This window comes from Papilio xuthus, unplaced genomic scaffold (assembly GCF_000836235.2).
Source record: "Papilio xuthus unplaced genomic scaffold, Pxut_1.1 DF828142.1, whole genome shotgun sequence".
NCBI lineage: Eukaryota > Metazoa > Arthropoda > Insecta > Lepidoptera > Papilionidae > Papilio > Papilio xuthus.
Genome location: NW_013530507.1, coordinates 3,096,443 through 3,119,089, shown reverse-complemented (window position 1 = coordinate 3,119,089; position 22,647 = coordinate 3,096,443). Strand labels below are relative to the sequence as shown.

At 32.5% G+C, this 22,647-nt stretch overlaps 9 protein-coding genes across 11 annotated transcripts; 7 read left to right on the top strand and 2 right to left on the bottom strand.

Moving 5' to 3' along the window:
* Window positions 1–1,524: 1,524 nt before the first annotated feature.
* On the top strand, window positions 1,525–2,256 carry LOC106114197 (WW domain-containing protein C660.06-like). 2 transcript variants are annotated; one of them, XM_013307303.1, is made up of 3 exons: window positions 1,525–1,628; window positions 1,722–2,031; window positions 2,074–2,256. In XM_013307303.1, the coding sequence occupies exons 1-3, from the start codon at window positions 1,614–1,616 to the stop codon at window positions 2,136–2,138; spliced, it is 390 nt and encodes a 129-aa protein (XP_013162757.1). In that variant the 5' UTR covers window positions 1,525–1,613; the 3' UTR covers window positions 2,139–2,256. The 2 variants fall into 2 exon arrangements, with proteins under 2 accessions (XP_013162757.1, XP_013162756.1); XM_013307302.1 differs by having other exon boundaries at window positions 1,722–2,256.
* Window positions 2,257–2,926: 670 nt separating this feature from the next.
* On the top strand, window positions 2,927–3,764 carry LOC106114200 (keratin-associated protein 19-2-like). Its single transcript, NM_001312398.1, is given in 2 exon segments — window positions 2,927–2,964; window positions 3,386–3,764. Coding segments are annotated over 2 exon segments (336 nt in total). The 5' UTR covers window positions 2,927–2,949; the 3' UTR covers window positions 3,707–3,764.
* A 3-nt stretch (window positions 3,765–3,767) lies between these two features.
* Window positions 3,768–4,802, bottom strand: LOC106114192 (uncharacterized). The gene is made up of 2 exons (XM_013307298.1): window positions 4,776–4,802; window positions 3,768–4,543 (listed from the first exon to the last, which is right to left on the bottom strand). Exons 1-2 carry the CDS (start codon window positions 4,791–4,793, stop codon window positions 3,782–3,784), a joined length of 780 nt encoding a protein of 259 aa, XP_013162752.1. The 5' UTR covers window positions 4,794–4,802; the 3' UTR covers window positions 3,768–3,781.
* Window positions 4,803–6,153: 1,351 nt separating this feature from the next.
* On the top strand, window positions 6,154–8,746 carry LOC106114207 (uncharacterized). Of its 2 annotated transcripts, none has more exon segments than NM_001312426.1 (2): window positions 6,154–6,308; window positions 8,136–8,746. In NM_001312426.1, a coding segment is annotated over 1 exon segment (273 nt). In that variant the 5' UTR covers window positions 6,154–6,308; window positions 8,136–8,139; the 3' UTR covers window positions 8,413–8,746.
* A 190-nt stretch (window positions 8,747–8,936) lies between these two features.
* Window positions 8,937–9,718, bottom strand: LOC106114194 (uncharacterized). The gene is made up of 2 exons (XM_013307300.1): window positions 9,617–9,718; window positions 8,937–9,542 (listed from the first exon to the last, which is right to left on the bottom strand). The coding sequence occupies exons 1-2, from the start codon at window positions 9,644–9,646 to the stop codon at window positions 9,045–9,047; spliced, it is 528 nt and encodes a 175-aa protein (XP_013162754.1). The 5' UTR covers window positions 9,647–9,718; the 3' UTR covers window positions 8,937–9,044.
* A 1,345-nt stretch (window positions 9,719–11,063) lies between these two features.
* LOC106114193 (uncharacterized) lies at window positions 11,064–12,089 on the top strand. Its single transcript, XM_013307299.1, has 2 exons — window positions 11,064–11,100; window positions 11,367–12,089. Exons 1-2 carry the CDS (start codon window positions 11,083–11,085, stop codon window positions 12,087–12,089), a joined length of 741 nt encoding a protein of 246 aa, XP_013162753.1. The 5' UTR covers window positions 11,064–11,082.
* A 912-nt stretch (window positions 12,090–13,001) lies between these two features.
* Window positions 13,002–13,773, top strand: LOC106114206 (major prion protein). The gene is made up of 2 exons (XM_013307313.1): window positions 13,002–13,113; window positions 13,427–13,773. The coding sequence occupies exons 1-2, from the start codon at window positions 13,057–13,059 to the stop codon at window positions 13,673–13,675; spliced, it is 306 nt and encodes a 101-aa protein (XP_013162767.1). The 5' UTR covers window positions 13,002–13,056; the 3' UTR covers window positions 13,676–13,773.
* Window positions 13,774–16,551: 2,778 nt separating this feature from the next.
* On the top strand, window positions 16,552–17,568 carry LOC106114198 (holotricin-3-like). Its single transcript, XM_013307305.1, has 2 exons — window positions 16,552–16,686; window positions 16,954–17,568. Exons 1-2 carry the CDS (start codon window positions 16,678–16,680, stop codon window positions 17,341–17,343), a joined length of 399 nt encoding a protein of 132 aa, XP_013162759.1. The 5' UTR covers window positions 16,552–16,677; the 3' UTR covers window positions 17,344–17,568.
* A 3,006-nt stretch (window positions 17,569–20,574) lies between these two features.
* Window positions 20,575–21,597, top strand: LOC106114203 (keratin-associated protein 19-2-like). The gene is given in 2 exon segments (NM_001312412.1): window positions 20,575–20,597; window positions 21,114–21,597. Coding segments are annotated over 2 exon segments (318 nt in total). The 5' UTR covers window positions 20,575–20,588; the 3' UTR covers window positions 21,423–21,597.
* The last annotated feature ends 1,050 nt before the right edge of the window (window positions 21,598–22,647 follow it).

Genomic DNA, 22,647 nt, shown 5'->3' with positions numbered 1-22,647 from the left:
TGCAAATCTTTTAATATAAAGCCATTGTAAATAGAAACGCAACTACACTTAAAATGCAGCCGCCGGCATGGCGGCATCCGGAATCGCGCAAATAACCGTTTAATGGAAATTTAAACTTAAAATTACTTTACACTATCTGATAAAAATAGAATATAGAACTAAGCTTTATTTAGCCTGTTTCGTTCAATAGGTGTTATTTTTAACGTTATGTATTTTAAATACGTCCTTCAAAGTAACATCATGCAGAATTACGCGGAAATACAATTGCTATACTAAAGACGACAGGCGCCTATTTATCGACACATCATTTGCCCTATTTGCATAAAAATCTTTATTTTAAAATTTTGAAACATCATTGGTATAAAAAAATCATATTTCGTACACATAATATACACATATATTTCAATTTCTTATAACGAAAACCCAATTTTAATATGTTTGTATATCTGTCTACCTGTCCGACCGACGGGTGGACCGATTTTGACGGGACTTTTACGGGAAGGTAGTTAATGTGTACGGGAGTAACTTACAATTATTTGTTCCGCGCAGTCGAAGACGCAGCCATCCGTTTATCATAAAATAAAAATAATCTCCTAAATAACAATCATATGCCAACTAAATGGTATTTGCAAACGTAAACATATAGCAAAAACTATTTTAGTTGTACGATATTCTATCATCACCTATCCTTTTGTTGGCGAATAAAATAATGTAAAAATCAAGTTCCATGGGTAATCACTGTTGAAACATATTGCTGTCTCTGTTTATTCAATGCGAATTAGAGGGACGAAAATATATTTTTGTAAGATAGTTCCGGCAGTGGAAACACAGTTATGTCACTTCAACAAATATTGATTGTCTCAATTCCGAGATTTGTTATCGACAATGTCATCCTTAGTCATATTATGCTAACCTCTAACAATAAGTTTGTGTTAAATAATTCATCTATGCTAAAAAAAGGCTCCCAAACGTTAAGTTTACAATCGAGACAAATTTTTAAATTAAAATCAAATGAAAATACAGGAACGTCTTACAGGTTATGGTATTTCTAGACGTAGGCCAATTTTTTAGTCTTAAGACTTAGGCCACCGACACACACCCACACACACAAACCACAGATTATAGACTTGCGCAAAAAAATTACTTACTACTTCATTACGAAGAGATCCATAAAATACTACACACTACTCCTCCACATTGTATACAGTTTTGTTTAGTGCGTGTCTGTCACATGCATTAGTGTAATAAAAAATACAATTCTTCCATTGTCTTTGTAATAAAACAGATATATCAAATTTTCAAGTGTACGACTGATTCTCTCACGAAACAAAAGCTCAAAGAATATTCTGCGATTTTCAAAAAAAATGTAAAGTTATTTTATTTTTTTGAAAAATTTCGCGCGAGCAATTTCTTCGGAAACAGCTAGTAAATCGTACATAGTAGTCGTATGATACAATGACGTATCTCGCAAAATGTTTGAGAACCTTCGTAAAAACTCTTTGGGAATTAGCGGAAAGCTTAAAAACATAAAGTATATATGATTCGTGTATATAAAGGCCACATATTTATAGGTTAGATGTTTACTCAGAGCTCTTATTTGCCCGGTATCAGCGATGGCAGCAGCTAAGGTAATATTTAGTATGATCCTCGCTTTTACAACTCCTTTTCGAATTAATTTATTATAGTGCAAAATTTAAAGGCTATTTTTAATTCACTTTCAGAGTTTCCATATTTTAGTAGTGTTAATGACGCTACTAGTAGGAAGCTTGGCGCAAGGATTTGGTGGGCCAGGCGGTTTCGGTCAAGGGGGTTTCGGTGGTAGACCGGGAGGATTCGGAGGATTTGGCGGTAGCCAAGGCGGATCAGGGGGAAATCCGAATGGTTTCGGTGGCGGAGGTTTTGGCGGTAATTCAGGATTTGGTGGCCGTCCAGGAGGATTCGGTGGCGGACAAAGCGGGTTTGGTGGCGGCTCAGGAGCATTTGGTGGTAGTCCAGGAGGCTTTGGTGGTCTCGGACAAGGTGGGTTTGGAGGCGGCCAAGGTGGATTTGGAGGCGGCCAAGGTGGATTTGGAGGCGGCCAAGGTGGATTTGGAGGCGGCCAAGGTGGATTTGGAGGCGGGCGACCAAGAGGTTTTTAAAACATTCCACAGAACAGACTATAGACTGCATGGGAGTACAAGATATCATGTAGATTGCTATTAAAAATATGAAAAACTGTTTTTCGAAGAATATTATTTTGATCGGAACAGTGTCACCAAATTGTTGTAAATAAATTTTGCTTATTATTTGTTAAAAGTATGTAAATTAAAAAGTGTCGTGTTTGTTTACAAAACGTACATTTATTTATTTCTATTTCACCTATGACCTTAAAACAAAAAGGACTTAAAAATATCCCTTAACACTCTTAAGGGTGATTGATAAAACAGAAAACAATACAAATTTAAAAATAATAACTTTATTACAAATCTAGTACTAAGCATTATATACACATAACAAACAATATATACATATAACAAAAACATTAAATATATATTACGAATGGGTAGAGAAATACACAACTCACCTACTTTGTTATTTTTTCCAATTCTCATATGTGTAATAAACACGCACAATGTATATGAAGTTAAAATGGGAAACGAATTATACGACGAGACTACAATAATTATTTTAAAACAAGTTCAATAAAATCGTTTCAAAATATTAGAAATATATTAAGATGAATATTGTACCTTAAGTTAAGATCACCACAGTCTATCATTTTATAACAGCTTTTTAATGATAGTATTATGAAGTTGACTAACATGTTATAGCAAATCATCTTCAAAAAACTGGTTTAACGTGAATAACTAGTGAAAAATCCCGAGACTATTGACCCTATAAATACTTAAACGAAGTTTAAATTTAATTTGATCAGTATCCACACAACGGTGTTTAAAGGACATTATCAAAATGGCAGTTTCCAATGTAAGTTGGTCATTTTATTTAAAAATAAATGTATAAGAACGCTGTCCGTAAAAAATCGTACAGATAGCTACAAATTATTTTACTCTAGTTATTAGAAACACCGTGCATAGATGTTTTGGATTATTTTATAAATCTTATTAATACTATAAATGCCAATGTTTGGATGTATATACATGGATGGATGTTTGTAAGAAGGTAGCAGCAGAATGGCTCAAAGGATCTATAGATCTGAAAGTCTGGAAGAACACAATGGACACAAATTAAGGTTTTTTTTTAATTCCGCGAGGACGGACTATCGAGACAGCTAGTATTGTATAACAATCGGCTGCATTAAGTTTAATCGCATTAAAATATATTCAAATTACATGTTATTTTATAGTTATAGATAAATGAACAAATATAGGTATTTTATTTATTTCAGATGAGTCTTGTCCTAATCTTCATGGTAACTCTTGTGACAATTGTTAGTGGCCATAGCAGTTTTAATTATGGCGGAGACTATAGTAACCTCGGCGGTTTTAGCGGAGGATACGGTTACGATCAAGGTTACGGTGGCTATGGTGGACATAGCGGTTATGGCCATGGCCATGGACATGGACATGGACACAGTGGATATGGACACGGCGGTTATGGTGGATACGGCCACGGCAGTTATGGAAACGGCGGATACGGCCAATATAACTTTGGACAAGGACAAGGTTACGGAGGTTACGGATCATTTGGAGGATATTTTAGACGTTAAGTGGATAAGTCGTAATTTATTTTGTTAATGTAACCTTTTGTTTATTAAACCTTAAAACTAACTCTTTGTTTTTTATTATAAAAGTGGCACCTCTTGTCCGGGCAAATTTCCTAAAGGGACACGGCCCCCGGAAAGGTATTGTGATAGCATTCGTAGTAACATAGAACCGAAGTACATGGCGAATCTTGATCCCCTCACAATAAGATTCTGATTTTCGAACTTTGGTGGTGATAGAGTTTGAGGTATTTGATCATTAATTGCTTTCATTTGAGGAATATTTAATGTTTGAAGAATATTTGTATAAAGTAGAGGCGTTGGTTCTGGAGTAATTTCCGGTTTAGTGACAAGTGGTATTGAAGTACTTGCAGGTTGCAGTGTTGTTACTTCAACAGGAATACTAATTGTGTTTTGGCCTCCTGGCATCGGAAGGAAAGGTTTTATTGGTTCAACAATTTCATTACTAGGTTCAACGACAGGTATTATTTCAACTTTATTTGTCGAATCCTGTAACGGTTTCTCCGTACTTTGTATTGGTTGAACTGTTGATAAAATAACCAAATTCTGGGCTGGTAATGTAACTTCTGATTCCTTATTAACAGGTAACACTTGTAAATTATCCTTTTCATTTGATGGCAACTTAAATATATCGATTACATCGTTTGTATCTCTCTTCGCAATTTTTCTTATTAATCCAAACTTTCCGAATCTCGACCATTTTTCAAAAATAAATTCCAACGATTTAAACGGTGTAGGGTTAAATTGCACTTCGAATTGTTTCTTAATGTTTATTCCCGGTTTTGCGTATCCAAAATAAACATTGACAATTAAAACAGCAATCTAAAAAAATAAATAACCTTGAAATAAATGTGAATTTATGCAACAGAAATATTTGAAAACTATGTACAGATTTAGGTAACCACATTACACCATTATTCACTTTTCATCATAACTGTTATCCCTACAAAAATTTGGGAGTTTTTTTTGTCAATACAATAAAGTTATTCTTTGATAATACAGTTAAGATTCGTGATATAACAAATGCAGTACTTATTTGCAAGCTAATAAATACCTGAATCAAATATTTCATCTTGTAAAGAACAACACTGCACAAAATTCAGATTGAAAATGGATATCAATAATAGATTATTTCTCGTTTAAAGGAAAGTATCAAGGCAGTAAGTAATGATTCTTTAATATTCTATGGCCTCATGATACACACGCTACGGTCATTTGATCTTCACAAACTAGGTTAAGGTTTTGTGAAAAAGATCCTTATTCAATATTTCATGTATCTAAAGCAGGAAAACTATAAATCATCATTAGAAATCCCACGTCATTTTATTTACTACTAGCTGTCGCCCTCGACTCCGTCCGCGCGGAACAAAATAAAAGTTTTTATATGTTATATATTTATTCATAAAAAGTTACACTTTCATTTAAACCATGTCCCACAAAGTCAGTAGTCTATTGTCTTCCAGACTATCTTCTACATTTTGCCAAATTTCAACGAGATCTATGCAGCGGTTCTGGGGATATATTTAAACAAACATCCAATCCAAACATTCGCATTTATAATATAAGTAAGATTTGCTTTAATTGGTTAATTTTTCTAACAATGTGTTTTGTGCGAAAATGAAACCTTATAAAAAAATTAGTAAACTATAGACAATGTAAACAGTAATTGCTGTATAAATAATAAGAAAGAGACAATGTGAGGCTTTCGAAAGTCAAATAACTGGTTGTGGAAACTCATTCAGAATATTAATTACTTACTATCGTACGTCCCAACACATGTGTTGTTGAGAATACCCTTTCTACGACCTACACTTTATGCATCAATGAACATACCTACAATACTGCACATATACATAAGAAATATCGTTAATACTAATCTGTATGCTAGCTGTCGACCGTGACGCAAATTAAAAAAAAACTTAAGTAGCCTATGTATCCTTTCAGACTATGTTCTACATGTTAAATTTCAGAGAGATCCATGCAGCCGTTCTGGACATACTTTCTAACAGACATCCATCCATACATCCAAACATTTGCATTTATATAATACTAGCGGTCGTCCGCGACAGTCCGCGCGGTGTTAAAAAAAGAGTAGCCTATGTGTTCGTCTAGACTATGTTCTACATGTATGACAAGTTTCATCGAGATTCGTTCAGCCGTTTCGGAGATAACCCTCAAACAAAACATCCATACATCCAAACATTCGCTTTTATAATATTAGTAAGATATAAAAAATAATATTAACTTATTTTAATAGACTATGTAGAGAAATTTTAAATTACATTGAGACTACACCATTTTTACAAATAATGAAGTAGTATGTAATTACATATTTCGTAACCATTTCTCTCCACCACTTGGAAGAAGTGGAAAGTAAGCACTTGTTTAGCATCAGTTGGCATCGCGTGCGACAGTTCGCAAAGGACGCCGAGCAAGGTTGTCCGGCTTCCATTCCAATGTCGTCTCTTACATCAACATAATTCTGTGACCAGTGAAATTATGATAGTGAATCATGAAATATTGAAATTCGATTATAAAGTTCATTTTAGATTGTAAAACGGTTAATATCTAGTCGTGTAATGTTTTGGTAAGTTTTAAATTCAATTACTTTTATATCCTTTGGATTAGTGGATGTCAGACTGCTAGCAGCTTTTACTTGTCGGAGTTTTTAGTTCAAATCCCATTTTTTTCTTGACCAAATTGCTAATTTATTTGTCTAGGCTCTTAATGCAATTATTAAGTCCCCTAGGACGTTATGACATATATTGATTCCTCAATTAATTGATTGGTCAATAAAGTTTTTACAAAAATTTTATATAGCTTAAAAATAAGATAGAGTTTCAGTTTAGAAAATAGGAGAACTTCCAATATTACTAATATCTTACCTTAGAAGTGGTGTCAAAAAAATTCCACCGTGCATATTAACATACAAATTATTTTTGAATATATGTCGCTGTTATATATTGAATTGAAAACAAGTTCCACTGGTTTATGCCACAACCAAAACTGGTAATTATATAAAAAGTCGGTAAACTTACAGTAAGGTTCCACTGCTGAATCTTCTGTACAATAGTATATCTGTAGCTCTGTTTTTTAATAAAGAGAGATGACACAATTTACATGTGTCGTAGAAGTGGAAGCCTGCGGTAATTTTAAATCATGCGATAATATATTGCTTAAATTATGCTCTTTTAAATTATAACATATGGAAGGATGTAGTTTTAAAATTGTATAAAATTTCAGTTCTTCGTTTTTAACGTTTACCATTTATCAATATTAATAACGCCTACAGTATGTAAAATGTAATGTAAAAATTTAATACTAAAAACTATACTCGTATTAAGGTCATTTGCGTAAATTACGCTAAACAATGCCGTAACATCAATTTCTGTAAACAGTGGAAGTGAAAATCATTACGTAATACATTACTCACTGTGATGCTGAGACCAGTTTTCCTACTTTACGTTATCGCATCTTTCTTAACTGATAGATAAATTATAAAATTCTTTTTTTTTATAACGAAAGATTAAATTCGCAGTTAACAAAGTATTATTTAGATAAATCAAAAGTATATTGGTGAGATATTTTTTTAGAAAACTCCTTATTAGAAATTCACACTAAACGAAAATGATAATTAACTTAAAACTTTAATTTGAGCATCCAATATGATATATGAAGATTAAAATGTAGATCGTAGTCTTTTTAATATATCCTAAGCTAGATAACGCAGGTAAAAACTGACCGATGTAGATCGTTAACAGGTTTTTTCACATAAGAATAATTAACGCGTGATGTCATCGTTACTAAATCACGCGAGTATTTTTTTTCTAATAATAAATACTTACTATGACGCCATGCATAGACAAGGTTGTTAAATATTTGTAAATATACATTTTAATATGGATACTAAAAAAAAGTAATACTTTAAAAATACTACATAAATATAATAATATTATTCTTAAATACATTATGTAAAATATCTGTCGACATAATGACTGGAGTTATCGTTATCTAACAATTATTTTATCAATTGCTAAATTACAAAATAAAAAAGGTCAACCGAAAAACAACACACTGTAGCTAGAAATTGGTCAACTTCCTCATTCTACATGCGAATAACGAATAACACGCCCGTCAAATATGAACGGCATAATAATTAGTTTTGTTTACATCCTTTCCTAGAGAAAGTGAAATATAATTTACATTTGACGTACAATAGCCTATCCGCCACGTAATAAAAAAAATATACAGTAAATAATAATATTATACTAGTGGAATTAATCTTTTGCATTAAAAAAACGCTGTTTAAAACATACTGTCATCCCTTTCACTATTATTGTAAAAATAGATGTTTCTCTCATAAACTAAGGATTAGCCAAGCAATTGGGTTTTACAAAAATATTTTACTTTTCAGAACCATGGGCTTAGCAAGAAAAATCTTAAGGCTCATATTTTTCCTTCTATTCTTGAAGCTATGCTGCTGTCATGATAACTGGCTGGAACACATTTTCGAGGTCGGAAACGATGAAAAAAGAAGTATGCCAGATGCAGTCTTGGACTTTTTGGATTACGTATTTCCTAAAGATGATTCGGAAACTTCAATAATGAAAGAAATATTCACAATGTTCGCTGAAGATGGACCACCGGGATTACACAGTGGATTGTCGGCGTTGGAATATTTAATGGACTGATTAAAAATCTACAGCAATTAAAAAAATTACAGCTAAGTTTCTAAAAGAAACTGTTTATACCAATTAATTGGCAATTACAACTGTCTACGCTCGAATGACTAACATTAATAACGTTTACGTCAACTTTACTTGACTTAAAAGACGGTTCAATTGTAGTTTGTAATCTTATTTATTTTATTTTATTTAGTTTTATTTTACTCGACTTTATTTATTTTATTTTAATTAGCCAAAAATATTTAGCCATTTTGCCTCATTAATGTAGTAGCGTAACATAACTGTAGATAACTTTTATGTTCGTTAGCATTAATTAAATTATTAAAATGTATGCAAATTACTTGAAATTTTTTATTTAACCCGGCGTTAAAGGGAAGAATGGTAAAACTTATTTTTTAAATATTGTGAAGCAAACCCTAATGAAAAAAAAGTTTAGCGAAAAAATCGAATGAATGAATGAAAAAATAAATTATTTTACCTTTCGATAATTTTAACGACTTTTTGTATATTTTTATAGTAGTAACGGTAATTTAAGGTTTATATGAGGGACACTTTAATGCGTGTTACATTTGATTGATAACATTCCAGCTATAAAAATTTCTTCACGTATCTATTTAACTCATCTATATTTACGCGTTTTATAATTGTCGACAAACAACACGCTCGCGTATTTCTAAACATCTTGTCGTAGGTTTACGAAAATTTTGAGATGTGACGTGTTTTAGAGCTTCTTTATGATTACCGTTCTCAGGTCCACTTCCGTTTACATCATTTACGGGACTATTGTCATCATCGTACATAGGAAGCATATTATCGATAGGTGGTCTTCTTGGATTTATAAAAGGACCGTTAACGTAGCCACATTCAACCCTACCCCCACGTATGCGACATCCATTCTGCAATTCAACATCGTTGTCATTTTGAAAACCTCCTATGTTTCTATTGTAGCCACATAGTAATCGATCACCAACTGTTTTACAAAGCGAAGGATCGAAATCGTAAGGACAACAGCGAGACCTCGGTTTTGTGGTGTCATCTTTAGTTAAATCGTCCTTTAAATGTTCTACTTCATTAATTCTTTTTTTATCTGCATTAACGCAACTTGCAATTACTTCACGTGGAGTTATTGTTAAAACCTGCAAATTATATATTATAATTAAAAATAAAGATTATTTTAATACAGAGAACATTTTAGCCACAATCGACTAACCATAATCAAGTTAACGTAGAAACTGATCATTGCTGTTATCGTAAAACACTAAGTTAATGCATTTCCAATTATAGAACAATGTAACTTTGGTACAGTACTACTATATTACAACCGCAAAACAAAACTGCTTTATAATATTAAGCATTTTTTTTATTTCACTTATTCTATTATAATATTGTAACTAAACAATTTATGATAAATGAACTGAATTACTCTCTCTGTCTCTCCCTCTTCTTACACTTGAATCCACTGTTCGTTTGTCCCAAAATCATAAAAAAAACAAAGCCAACCTAAGTGAAAGAAAATGTAAATAATGTTGTTTTAAAAGCGCCTGCAATATTCTTAACGTTGTAATTGTGTTTTTTTCGTCAGGCGCGATGAATTTCAAAAGTGAAAGTAACTTGAGAGTAAATTTTTTACAGTATAATAAGATATCGATTTTCTATAACAATATAATAAATATTTGTCGCTCAGTCTTAGCTTTCACTTTTTATGAACAGAACGTAAAAATATTATAAATATAAAATTATAGCGGCAATATTGAGGATCTGCCGCAATGATGGTCAAGCGACTTAGGAGATGGCACATTTGTATTACGGAACATATGTAATCATTTTAGTAATTTTCTTGATGAACTCATCAGGTGTGGCATTAACCTTGAAATTTCTCATACTACTTATAGGATTAACATGTATCTATAGCAAAATTGAATCTTGCTAGAGGCAAACTAAGCAGGAACAAATTTTTATTTTTTAAAGTTATTAATAAAACACAAACAAGGCACAAACTTGATGTCTATATAAGGTTTTTAGGAGATTACTGTAATAATAATCTTAATGTACTTATGTATTATCTCTATTGCATATGTTATAGCAACGTTCATTACTTTTTAATTGTGAGAAAAAAGATACAAAACTTGATATTTTACATTCCAAGCCTATTGTTATCATGCTGGGATAATCCCAATAATGACTCACAATTTAATTTAAACTCTACTTACATTTTCATTAACAATTAAAGTAAATATCAAGGACTAGGAACCTTTAAATGTGAGAGCAAGCGAGCAAATTCACTATTAATTTTAAGGCAACATTTCCGAATATCGTGTGTTAGTAAGTTTTTGTAGACAAAGGACCTTACCTTCTCCGGTACACGTTGTAGTAAGTGTATAACGATCTGTGTTATCTTATACTATTTTTAAAATGGCTTTTGTTCCTAATATAAATATTTTGATCAATACCAATTTTAACCAAATATTCTCAAATTTTGTGAGCATTAGGGTATGTTTATTGACTTATATAATGTTTGAAAACAAATAAATGGTACACTTTAAGCTTATATCAACTACATAATAAATTTGAATCTCTTTGCAGTCAGTACCAAGTAATAAAACTTTCACGATAGTAAAACCTAATTTTAATTTTAATGTAAATATCAATATCTTTTCATTACTTTTTGGAATTACAATGTCATATTGTTTCTTGGTAAGTGTCGTGTTTTATATACTCTTTTTCTAAGCGGAGCAGACCTTCAGGTAGCAAAATTTAAGATGTAATCATTTATCCCAATCCGACGTGTAATTTAAAAAAATAGACGAATAGTTTTTTTGCATAAAATGCCATGAACCCATCTACCAGCGACGTCGTGTGAAGTCATAAATAATAATAGTAACAGCCCAAATATTATAAAAGGATTTTCGTAAGCATTATCATTTTACTGTATTAAAACATAATTATACTTACTATTTCAGGCATGCTCAATATTAGAAATGATTGTTTTCGTGAAGAGTGCTCCTAAACTTGGTCACATTTTATTTGATCCACTTGATTATGAAGCGAATTTAACACTAGAGGTCACAAGAGAGACGGAAAATACTACTGACAATCAATATTTACGATCGAACCTAACTAATCAAATCTTAACTACAAAAGCGTCAAATAATTCAAATGGCTATGGTTTCGATGAGACTATATGCAAAGAAAAGAACGATAGAATTTTATGTGGATACAATAAGAATATAGATAATCTTGAAAATAAGGAAATATCAGAAGAATCAGAAAATGGATGTCGAATACGTGGTGATAGATTAGAATGTGGATATTTAATTGGACCATTCACAAACCCCAGACGTCCACCCGCAAACTACGAAGAACATGAAGATATGAACAATACACAATCTGAACTAAATCATAATATAACGACACAAGCAACTGTAGCTACATCGGGAATTACTTCTACCAAAACTCAAACAGGGATTCAATCACAGATATTGAAACTTAGCAAAAATAAGACCACAAATAAATTAAACATTTCAACGACCATAACCCCTATCAAGATAACGACAAATACAAGACCAGAATTACTTAATAAATTAATAATGCAAAGCTCTAAAAACGAAACTACCAAAAGTAAATGTGTTGATAATAATGATCATCTTTTTTGTATTCCAATAAATATAAAAGAAAATTCTTGAAACCAAAACGATAACTTGTTTCATTTATTAATTTATATTTTATATCAAAATAAATTAAAACCTGTGCATAAAAAACTTAGGTCGTACCACTTATGTTTTCCTTTCTTCAACATAACTTTTCAAAAAATCACAAATGCACAAGTATTTTTTTGGTATCGGAGGAGAAATTTTTGAAGGATCCCTACCAACATAAACTGGCATCTGATGGATTTGAACTTCTAAAATCCCTTTTGGTGGCCAATTCCAAACGCAATAGTAAATTTTCTTCGATCTCCAAGAAATGCACCGGAACCGAAAAGCAGATATATGTATGTACATTGATACCATGAATAAACATTTTAAATTACTATCATAGTCAAATTACCTGTGAATGAATATGTTCTTGATTCTTAGTTTAGTTATATTTTGAAGTTTATTATTATATAATATTTGAAATGAACGATAAAGGTGGGACGAGGTGAATGTTTTGAAGCATTCTCGTTCTTGTTATTTCCGTAAAAAGATAAGCTTATTTATAAAACTTGATATCAAAAACATTGAAGCGTTGTTATTATTAACATTGTTGTATTATGTTTACTATTCATATATTTACAACTTCCTTGAAGTATCTTCATAATTTCTTTAAAATTTATTATAGTTTGAATAATATTATTCGCTTGAAAATAATCAAAGTTAGCAAATAAATCATAAGTACGAAATATGCTTTTTTATTATACATATAGACACCGTCCACTCTAATTTTGTCCATATATATAGGTAATGGTTAGATATAAAAAAAAACATGCTTATTAGAATCCCAGCCAATGGGATCTTTCTAAAGGGGAATCAAACGTTCATTATGGCCGTATGTTTATTTTTTATAATATTGTTTGTGAATTTATAATAAGATGGAAAAAAAATGCATTACGGGTCATTTTGCTGCACCACATAAGTCAGAGCATAGCTTATCTAAAAACTATATAAATAGATGTCCAACGACAGCCACCACGACCATTGTGTGAGGAATCTTGCCAAGATGAAGACAGTAAGTACCAAATATTTATATTATTTTTAAATAAAATTTAAATTTAAGCACTTTCCTAAAATATTTTTTTACCTTTATATCACGACACGCTTTCAACATTTTTGGAGGCTAAAATTTTTGATTGTTTCCCCTTGGTTCGATTTAAGGCTCAACCAGAAACTAACGATTTTTGCAAACTACTGCAACTAATAAAATGGGATAAAAACATATAAATCCTTTGAAATTTAATTGATATTTTATAAATCTTCGTGGGTCATGTGTTGTGGCTTTGTTTTGAGTATTATTTTAATAATATATCATATTTTCTTTACAGATACTATTCTTTGCGCTGTTGATGTGCATTTACATGGCCTGCACCTTGGCGTTACCACAACCTGGTAATGCTGAGGTATTGCAGCCATCAGAGTCGAGGTGGGGAGGAAACTGGGGCCGAGGAGGTGGCTACGGTGGTAGCTGGGGCGGCGGAGGTTATACAGGAGGATGGGGTCGCGGAGGTGGTTGGGGAGGTGGTTGGGGACACGGCGGAGGACGGGGTTACGGTGGTCACGGATGGGGAAGATAAAACATACGTCAAAATATAACGAAAACCATTACATTAAAAAATAAGTGACGAAATTGAATAAAATTCTTCCGTAATAATATTATTCTGTACGTGTGTAATCTGTGATTTGTTTATTTACTAAATTAAAATTTGATTTAATTTAAATTCATGTTTTTTTCACTGTAGTGTAAGTGTGTAACTAATAGCTTAAAATATCGAAGGCTTTCCAACGATTATAAAACTAATGCTATAATATTAATGAAGTTAGTAGTGATTCAAAAGGTATGACATAAAACGAATATTTTCGTACAGTAATCAGCTGACCATTTTAACAGTTTGAGAAAAAAAAATGTATAATAACTATTTCAAGTCGACTGGAGAAACAAACTTAGTATCATCAATCAATACTTAAAAACTACTCTCAGTTCGCTTATTTAGAAGTACCGGTACCTCTTCCAGTCACAATCGAGGACGACCGAAGGTTTTTAAGTAATTCGCACATCACATAACCTTTTCCACTATTACTATCACAATAATCTTAATAATTTTACTAGTATTATTATCAATGAGAATGTTTGGACGAATGGATGTATGTATTTTTGGACACTGTTAATTAGAATCCTTTGGCGCGAATAGCGCGCTTTCATTACAAAGTCAAGTGTCAGAATGATTAGTGAGGGGACATAGACGACGACATAGTAAGGCGCAAGTACACCGGCACAGTGTCGGATTTTCTTCCTAACAGTTTGAATGTTTTTAGAAGGTATCTCCAGAACGACTCAACGGAACTTTATGAAATTAAGCACAGATATAGAACATAGTATGGAAGAACACAGAAGGCTACGTAAGTAAGTTTTTTTAATCCCTCGCGGACGAAGTCACGGGCGACAGCTATTTACATATGATTCGGAAATAGACATGGTCAACTAATAAAATAGTTTAACTTTTATTATTAAAAACTCATGAAACAAAGTATATGTTATAAATATGTAAAACATTATGTTTATGTGTTCAGTCTCATCCGTGTATTGGAGTCAGGAAGTGACATTTTAAATAGGTGACGAATAATTTTCTTCGCAGTAACCACATTCATACATTAAACGGTTACTTTATGAGTCATTAATATTGCTATTTTCTGTGAACATTGTCGTACGCAAATAACTCAAATGAAACAGGTATTCGCTGATAAAATGTAAATAAGCCAATACTAGGACCAACCAATGCTTTATTTTTCTGTCAGATGTTATGATCGTCGCATTGGATCCGAATGAAAATTCCTTTGCTCAGATGAAAACAAACGAAAGTCACTTAAAAAAAACTTTGTATCTGGTGACTGTATTACTTTAATAACATCCGGGAAAGAATATGTACATATGGCGCTAACATTACTATAAAATACTGTCCTTTTAGTTAAGAAAATTGTTATTAACTATTATATAAAAATTAGGGTAACTTAATCTAAACTTAGATTTTTAGCAGCGTAATAGCATAGATACATACCACAGAACAGGGGTACAGTAAATCGGATTTATAATTTTTTAAATTAACTATTCCATATTTATAATGATATGATTCTTTGTACAATAACGCACATTACAGATTTAATTTATTCCCAAAACAGCAATTACGCTTTTATTTCCAGTTAATGATCGTATTTATCTTAAAATAAGCATATATTTGTTACTTCGTCGTAATAGTCGAAAAAAAGGTTTTATTACATTACGCTTTGGTTTTATTGTAGAAACAAAAGGGAAACAGATGTAGCACAGATCGTGTTTTTGAAAAGACCGGTTTCTACGTTACTTTAGATAAATAACTAGAATATCTATAGGAATTTTATATGAAATACATCAATGGCTTACATGGCTTAAATCATTAGCAAGTAACAATTCGAAGGACGTGTATTACAATATTAAATACTTTGTCAGATTCTTTGATACGTATGTATATAACTTAAGAACAAACGTGGCTCTAACTGCCATAACATTGAAAAGTGGTCCTTTGAAGCGTTAAATCGATAATTACAAGTTTTAAGATCACCTCATGTCATCTATCATTCATTAGTGGTAAATAAACAGAATTCTTTTTAGGCGGCCTCGAGATAAGGAAAACCCGTATTTATTAGTAATCTTTAAATATATTAAATACAGCTGTGCCCGTGACTTCGTCCGCGTGAAATTCTGTTAGCATTTTAATTATTTAGGCTACTTATTTTACGAACACTTATAGTACATAACAACAAAACATATTACATTGATAAAACATTCACATAAACCTCACATATTCTAATACTTTATCAAACCTTCATCCCTTATTCCCTCTTGTTATTATGCACCCTTGAAGGTAACATTTTTACAAAAATTGAATGTCATATTTATTGAAATCACATTAACAGCCTTAAAAGTAAGTTACAAACTTCTATCTCGTAAAACTGACGATACTTCCATACAAATTTCCACACCCACTTTCAACCCCTTACAACCCTTTTTTAGCATTAAAAAGTAGCCTTTGTCCTTTTCCAGGCTACTTTTTAGCATTAAAAAGTAGCCTTTGTCCTTTTCCAAGCTCTAGACTATCTTTGTACAAAACTTCATTTAAATCGGTTCAGTAGTGTTTGCGTGAAGGAAGGACAGACAGACAGAGTTACTTTCGCATTTATAATATTAGTAAGGATTTCTTAACACTCTTAGTCTTTAGACTCCTTGGGCTTTCTGACCGGCAAGTAATCAGCAAGTCATTAAGAACTATTCTAAAAAGAGGCGTGGAACTATAATGAAGATCTTTAGATAAGCAAAGAATAATTTTGACTAAGAATTGCTTAACTTCAAGAAAACTAAGACAAATCATAGTTAAGTTTTGTTAAAACACGCGCGCCGTTTGCCGTTTGCCTTACGTCAGCCATATCTGATGTACAATAACGATTATTACTGTTTTTTTGGACAATCAAGACGAGAATTCGACGTTGATGAATAAAAAGGACGAGACCTCAGAAACTCTAACATTGCTTCTCGGACTTCGCCAAAATGAACACTGTGAGTAACATCATTTCAATTGTTCCTTTTGTTGAAACATATTTTGTCGATTTAACATTCAAATCATGTTTTTTTGAACTTTAGTTTGATCTTGGTTAACTAAGGAATTAACAATGTTATATCGTATGATTCATTTCATAACATTATTTTTATTAAATTACTTGTGTTCTACAAATCAATTTTATACAATGAAAAGACAAACGAGAGTCGCATGATCGAAAAGTTGTTTACTGTACACTATAATTTGTCGTATTTTCTTTGTTTCAGATAATATCCATAGGGCTAATATGTATTTGTCTAACATACATCCGGGCTATGCCAGCACCCAAAGACGTTGCACAAGCGCAACCAGTTGCAGCTGCAGATGATTTACAACCTGAAGAAACAAAATGGCGTCGCCATCACCACCGCGGCAAGGGGTGGGGTAATCAAGGTTTCGGAGGAAATTACGGTTCGGGCCGAGGCTGGGGAGGCGGAAACGGCGGAGGCTGGAGAGGCGGATACGGCGGAGGCTGGGGAGCCGGATACGGCGGAGGTGGAGGTGGAGGTGGCGGAGGTGGAGGTGGAGGAGGTGGAGGATATGGCGGCGGTGGTGGTTACGGCGGCGGCGGAGGTTACGGCTACGGAGGAGGCTACGGGGGAGGTTATGGAAGATAATGTTATAGATCTTAAAGTTTTAAATTGTAATAATAGTTTAAAAATGTAAATGTTTAAATGGTACTAGCAAAATAATTGAAATGAAAAATGTTGTACAATGTTTATAATAGTTAAATTATCTTAAATGTTTCAACCTCTGAATAGCTTGGAGAAAAATTAAAAGACAATACCAGTAAAACGTTTAAAAATATGTTTTTACCAAAACTCTACACCTACAGATTTATTTAAATAAAAGCAATTTGGCCAGTAAATGATTCAAGCGTGTTTCTTTTCTTAAAAGTCCTTCGAATATAAACACAAATATAGATACTAGGGCAATGCGTTCAAAATATGTTGAAGGCGCATGAGACCCTAAATTCTTTTCAATTTCACTCGACACTTGTACAGAAAGTTTTTTTTCTTTAATAACGAATAAACTAGCGCTATACCACATTATCTGATGTAGTCGACAGATGGTACGCGTTGGATTGGCGCCGTTAGTTTGGTATGAAACACGAAATAAGCTATTTAATTTTACGTAACTAACAATTTTGTTCTTATTACCATGTCATTGGAAAAAGCCGAAGGGGATTTCTAAAAACTTAGGTAATTAACCCTTTCAAGGGTCACATTATTTGTAGTAATGAACAATTTATTTGAGCAATCTTAGAAATAGATCCAGAACCAGTTTTATTGCGCAATATTATACAATGATTGAATTAATTAATCTGTCTGTCGATGAAACATAATATTCAGAAAAGAATAGTCACTCAAAATATTACAAAGAAATATCAGGAGCTGTATCAATACATATGTAAGTACCTAGACAAGTGCAAACGCTTTATTAATTATAGCTGTCGCCCGCGACTCCGTCCACAAGGAATTAAAAACACTTAATAAGTAGCTTATGTGTTCTTCCAGACTATTCTCTACATCTATGCCGAATTTCAGCGAGATCCATTCATTTCCATCCATCTATTCATCCATTTACACGCTCGCATTTAAAATATTAGTTGGATTTGATTAACCTAAGAGGACAACTTGATTTTGAATTGGTCAATGACTCAACTTCAATTATACATCCTTCAGCAATGTCAAAATAATTGCATAAAAAACGTACGAACCTACTCAATTTTAACATATAAGAATTTGTTTCTCATCGCCCGTAATATTACAAAAAGAAAGATTTTTTTTTTAATTTGTTGTTTTTCTTAGAGTACTAAAGGCTTGTCTAATATAAATTAATTAAGAGTTATTAATTAGAAAAGAATTTTAAAAAAGGTACTAAGCTATAGACCAATTAGTTCACCTAATAAATGAGTTTATACATATACCGCGTGACTGAATGTACATGTCTTAAGTAATAATATTATTAAGATGCATTTATGTTATCTTTAAAAATAATTATTGCTCGACCGTTAAATTAGTGCTAGGGTAACTTAATCTAAACTTAGATGAAATATAGCAGATATATTTTTATTACTTTAATTATATATTTTAACTATAAGAAAAATAAGCAAATTGGTGTATTACTATTTTATATTTTTCTAACTATTTACGTAAAAATTTTTCTCTTTCACAACTTCAACATAAAACGTTTTATTCGTACACATTATCAAACTTTGTATTATTCTTATCGTTTTGATTTTTATTGCATGGTCCTTGAAGATCTTGAGACGCAAAAAAATGAAATCATAGAATATATTTTATGAATCCTGTTCTAGCAATAATGTATATTTAACACGTTTTATAAAACGAATAACTTCAGCCTACGTGCTCGAGAAGGAAATATAAAAATTCACAAGCAAACGCCGTATACGTTGGATGCGAACGTAAAAAAGAATAGATTATAAAATCCATTAAGAGATAAATTGCTCGCATTTTGTTGATGAAACCTGTTTAAGTTTATTGTTGTGATTCCCCCGCTTGCGGATGAGTGCGGAGCAGTTTATTCACCTGACGGACTGTATCTAACATTGGTAGAGAACGCATCCGGCATTTGCTGGAGGTCTAATAACCCATTTGCCCAATGCAACGACTACACAGAAAACAGGCGAGAAGTGGAAGTTATACTGCGTTTTGTCTGATTAGTTACGTTCGATAGGCTAAATGTTAGTTCTCTTTCTCATCATCATCGCACTATACGTTGCCGCTGAAGGGCTCGGAGCCCACCCTAAGTTAAGGGTGAATCGGCCGTAGTCAACCATGCTGACCAAGACCGTGTTGGTTGACTTCCACATGACGGAAAGAGGAATTGTCCATTATACAAAAATACTCCATTTCTGTACGTGTCCTCCTCTACACATATAAGGCATCATATCAACAACATGTTGGAAATGTCTATGAGTAGTGGGCCGTTCGCTATCCGAAATCCTGTGACCGTTGGCTTTTTTTCCAGTTATTCTACAAAGAACTAAGGTTATATGATATGATATATGATATATATATATACACATACATATACATTCGTATGTTCCTATTATAGCGTATTATATTATATAACGGTATTTTGTTAGAGACCGTAGGCGTAGCTATGACGCAATACAAAAACATTCGCACTGATGTGACTTCATAATTCGTTTATTTTGTTTCCTTTACATTCTCTTTGAAAAAAACAGAGACAGCAATATTGCAGTGTCGCGACAATCGTAACCCACTGTTACAAGCAAGTGTATCTAGTAAGTATACAAAAAAGAAGAAACTAAACGACGTATATCCCAAATAACTACCCTTAACCAGAAAAGTTTTTGGTATTACGTTACTCAACACTAAATAATTTTGATAATTTATTCTCCAAGCTAGTTAGTTATGGGCGTCAAATGGTTAAAAATATATGCATAACTAGCTGTCGCCCGCGACTCCGTCCGCGCGGAATAAAAAATATCTAATTAGTAGCCTATGTGTTCTTCCACACTATGCTATAAATGTATGCCAAATTTCACCGATATCCATTCAGCGGTTCTGGAGATACCTCATCCATCCAAACATTGGCATATATAATATTAGTATGATATGAAAATATTGATTAGTCGTCTATTAAGATTTAATTAAGTTTAATATAATCATAAGTTTAATATTATTTTAAAGTATAATTTTAATATGAATAATTAAAGCTACATATGGGCTTTCCCTGTTTTAACTTTAAAAAAATAGCACGTTATTCGAGCAAATCAAGTTTCAAGGTTCTCGTGTGTGAGTAACAGATTCCAAATAAATACGGGGGCTGTTTATAGCCACGCCATCACTATTCAACAGGACATAGTAAAATGAACACTGTAAGTAAATCCCAAAATATTTACTTGATTAAATTCTATATTTATCTCACAAATTATAGTAGAATTTCTGTAAAAATAATCTTACTATCTTACTTCTTATTAATTAAACATAAATGCGAATGTTTGGATGGATGGATGTTTGTTTGAAGATATCTCCAGTACGGCTCTATGGATCTCGCTGAAATTTGGCATAGATGTAGAACATAGTCTGGAAGAACACATAGGCACCTGAGCCTATTTTTAATTCTGCGCGGACGGAGTTGCGGGCTAAGGCTATTGTCAAACAAAAGTTTTATTATCGATTTAGTTTCACATCATACATACATCACAGTTTGTATGCGTATGTGGTTTTGTATGTTCATTTTGTTGTGCTCTCCTGTAGCCTTAACGGCTTAACAAATTTAAAGTCTGAGACATCATACGAATCGTAATTTTATAATTTATAATATAATCACAAATAGCACATATAAACTCGTTGGGTTGATTTAAATATTAATAACTTTATTTATCTTACAGGTAACTTACACAATTTTGGCGCTATGCCTTCTAGCAATGACTATGGCATTACCTACGCCTGGTGGTAAATTGGTGCAATCAACTGAAGTTTTACAACCAGAGGAGTCTAGATGGGGTTACGGTGGCCATGGTTACGGCGGACACGGTTACGGACACCACGGTTATGGACATCAGGGCTGGGGTAACGGATACGGTCGTGGATACGGAGGATACGGAGGATATGGCGGATACGGTGGCGGTTTCGGATACGGTGCTGGCATCGGCATCGGCTATGGTTTCGGAGGTGGATACGGATACGGCGGATGGTAAATGTAAAATGGGACCTTTGTGATCTAATGTTTTAAGCTGTGTATAATTTTGATTAGTGTGTTATATGCCAGAACATTTAATACATTTGTAAATAGCAACCATCAATACAAACCTGTAAGCAAAATGAACTTATTGAAATAATTCAAATAATAAAAACAATAAATTATCATACCTAGATATTTGGAATTTTATTTAATGTTAGAAGAACCACAGCCACGTAAGATAAAAAAATCAATATAATTAAGTTTATATTAATTCATAGTGCAAATATACCTATATTGGGGGCAAAAATTGTAGACTAACAACACAAATGCATAAAGAACAAATAACCATTGTCTTGTTTAGTGTCTATTTTCGATTTATCATTTAGCCTAAATCACTATAGCGTCATTTTTTGCCAATTTAATTTCACTCAATTCTGTATCTAAGTAACTTATCATTGAATACGACGCACGATTCGATCTAGAACAAATTAACGTAACAAATTGCAACTCTAATGGAAATGCAAATACGATGTCTTTGCGAAAGTCCACAGTTTTGAAATTATCAAAATCGCATGTAATTTCTGTGAGAAGTCAAATATTGGTATATTTTGACTTTCATTTTATATAGGTTATCTTAAAAATAACTTATTTACAACGTTGTTATATGGAGGTCATTCGGTTCCTCTTCTTGTTTAAAACGTGAAAATTTTGCGCGTTAATATACACTCAGGCCGGTTTTTTATTGTAAATGTCATATAAACTAGTTTAATAGCTGTAAAAATGGTATATGGCTCTAAGGATTGTTTATTTACTTTTTTACAATCTACCGTAAGAGAATGGTCGCATTCTTATGTTCTTCCATCATTCCTTAGACTTGATGCAAAAGCTCAGTAGTCAAGTAACCTCAAAGTACATGGAAAATTCGTAGGCCGGAAATATTTGATTAGATTCCGTAAAAATGTCATTATTAAAAAAATCTACTTAAAAAACAGATGGTGGTTGGATTTGGAATAAGAAAACATATGCCGATCGCGCTTACAAAAAATGATTATGGTGTTGGATATGAAATGAGATTTAACAACAGAATATTAATGTGTAATCAACTTTTCGTTTGAAATGTTGATTGATTAGCGATTTCACACCGTACACAATTTCAGTCACGCATTCAAACCTTTTCTGGTATTTCGTTCATACGTATTATCGGTAACTTACAAATCAATAAAGTAAGATAAACAAAGAAT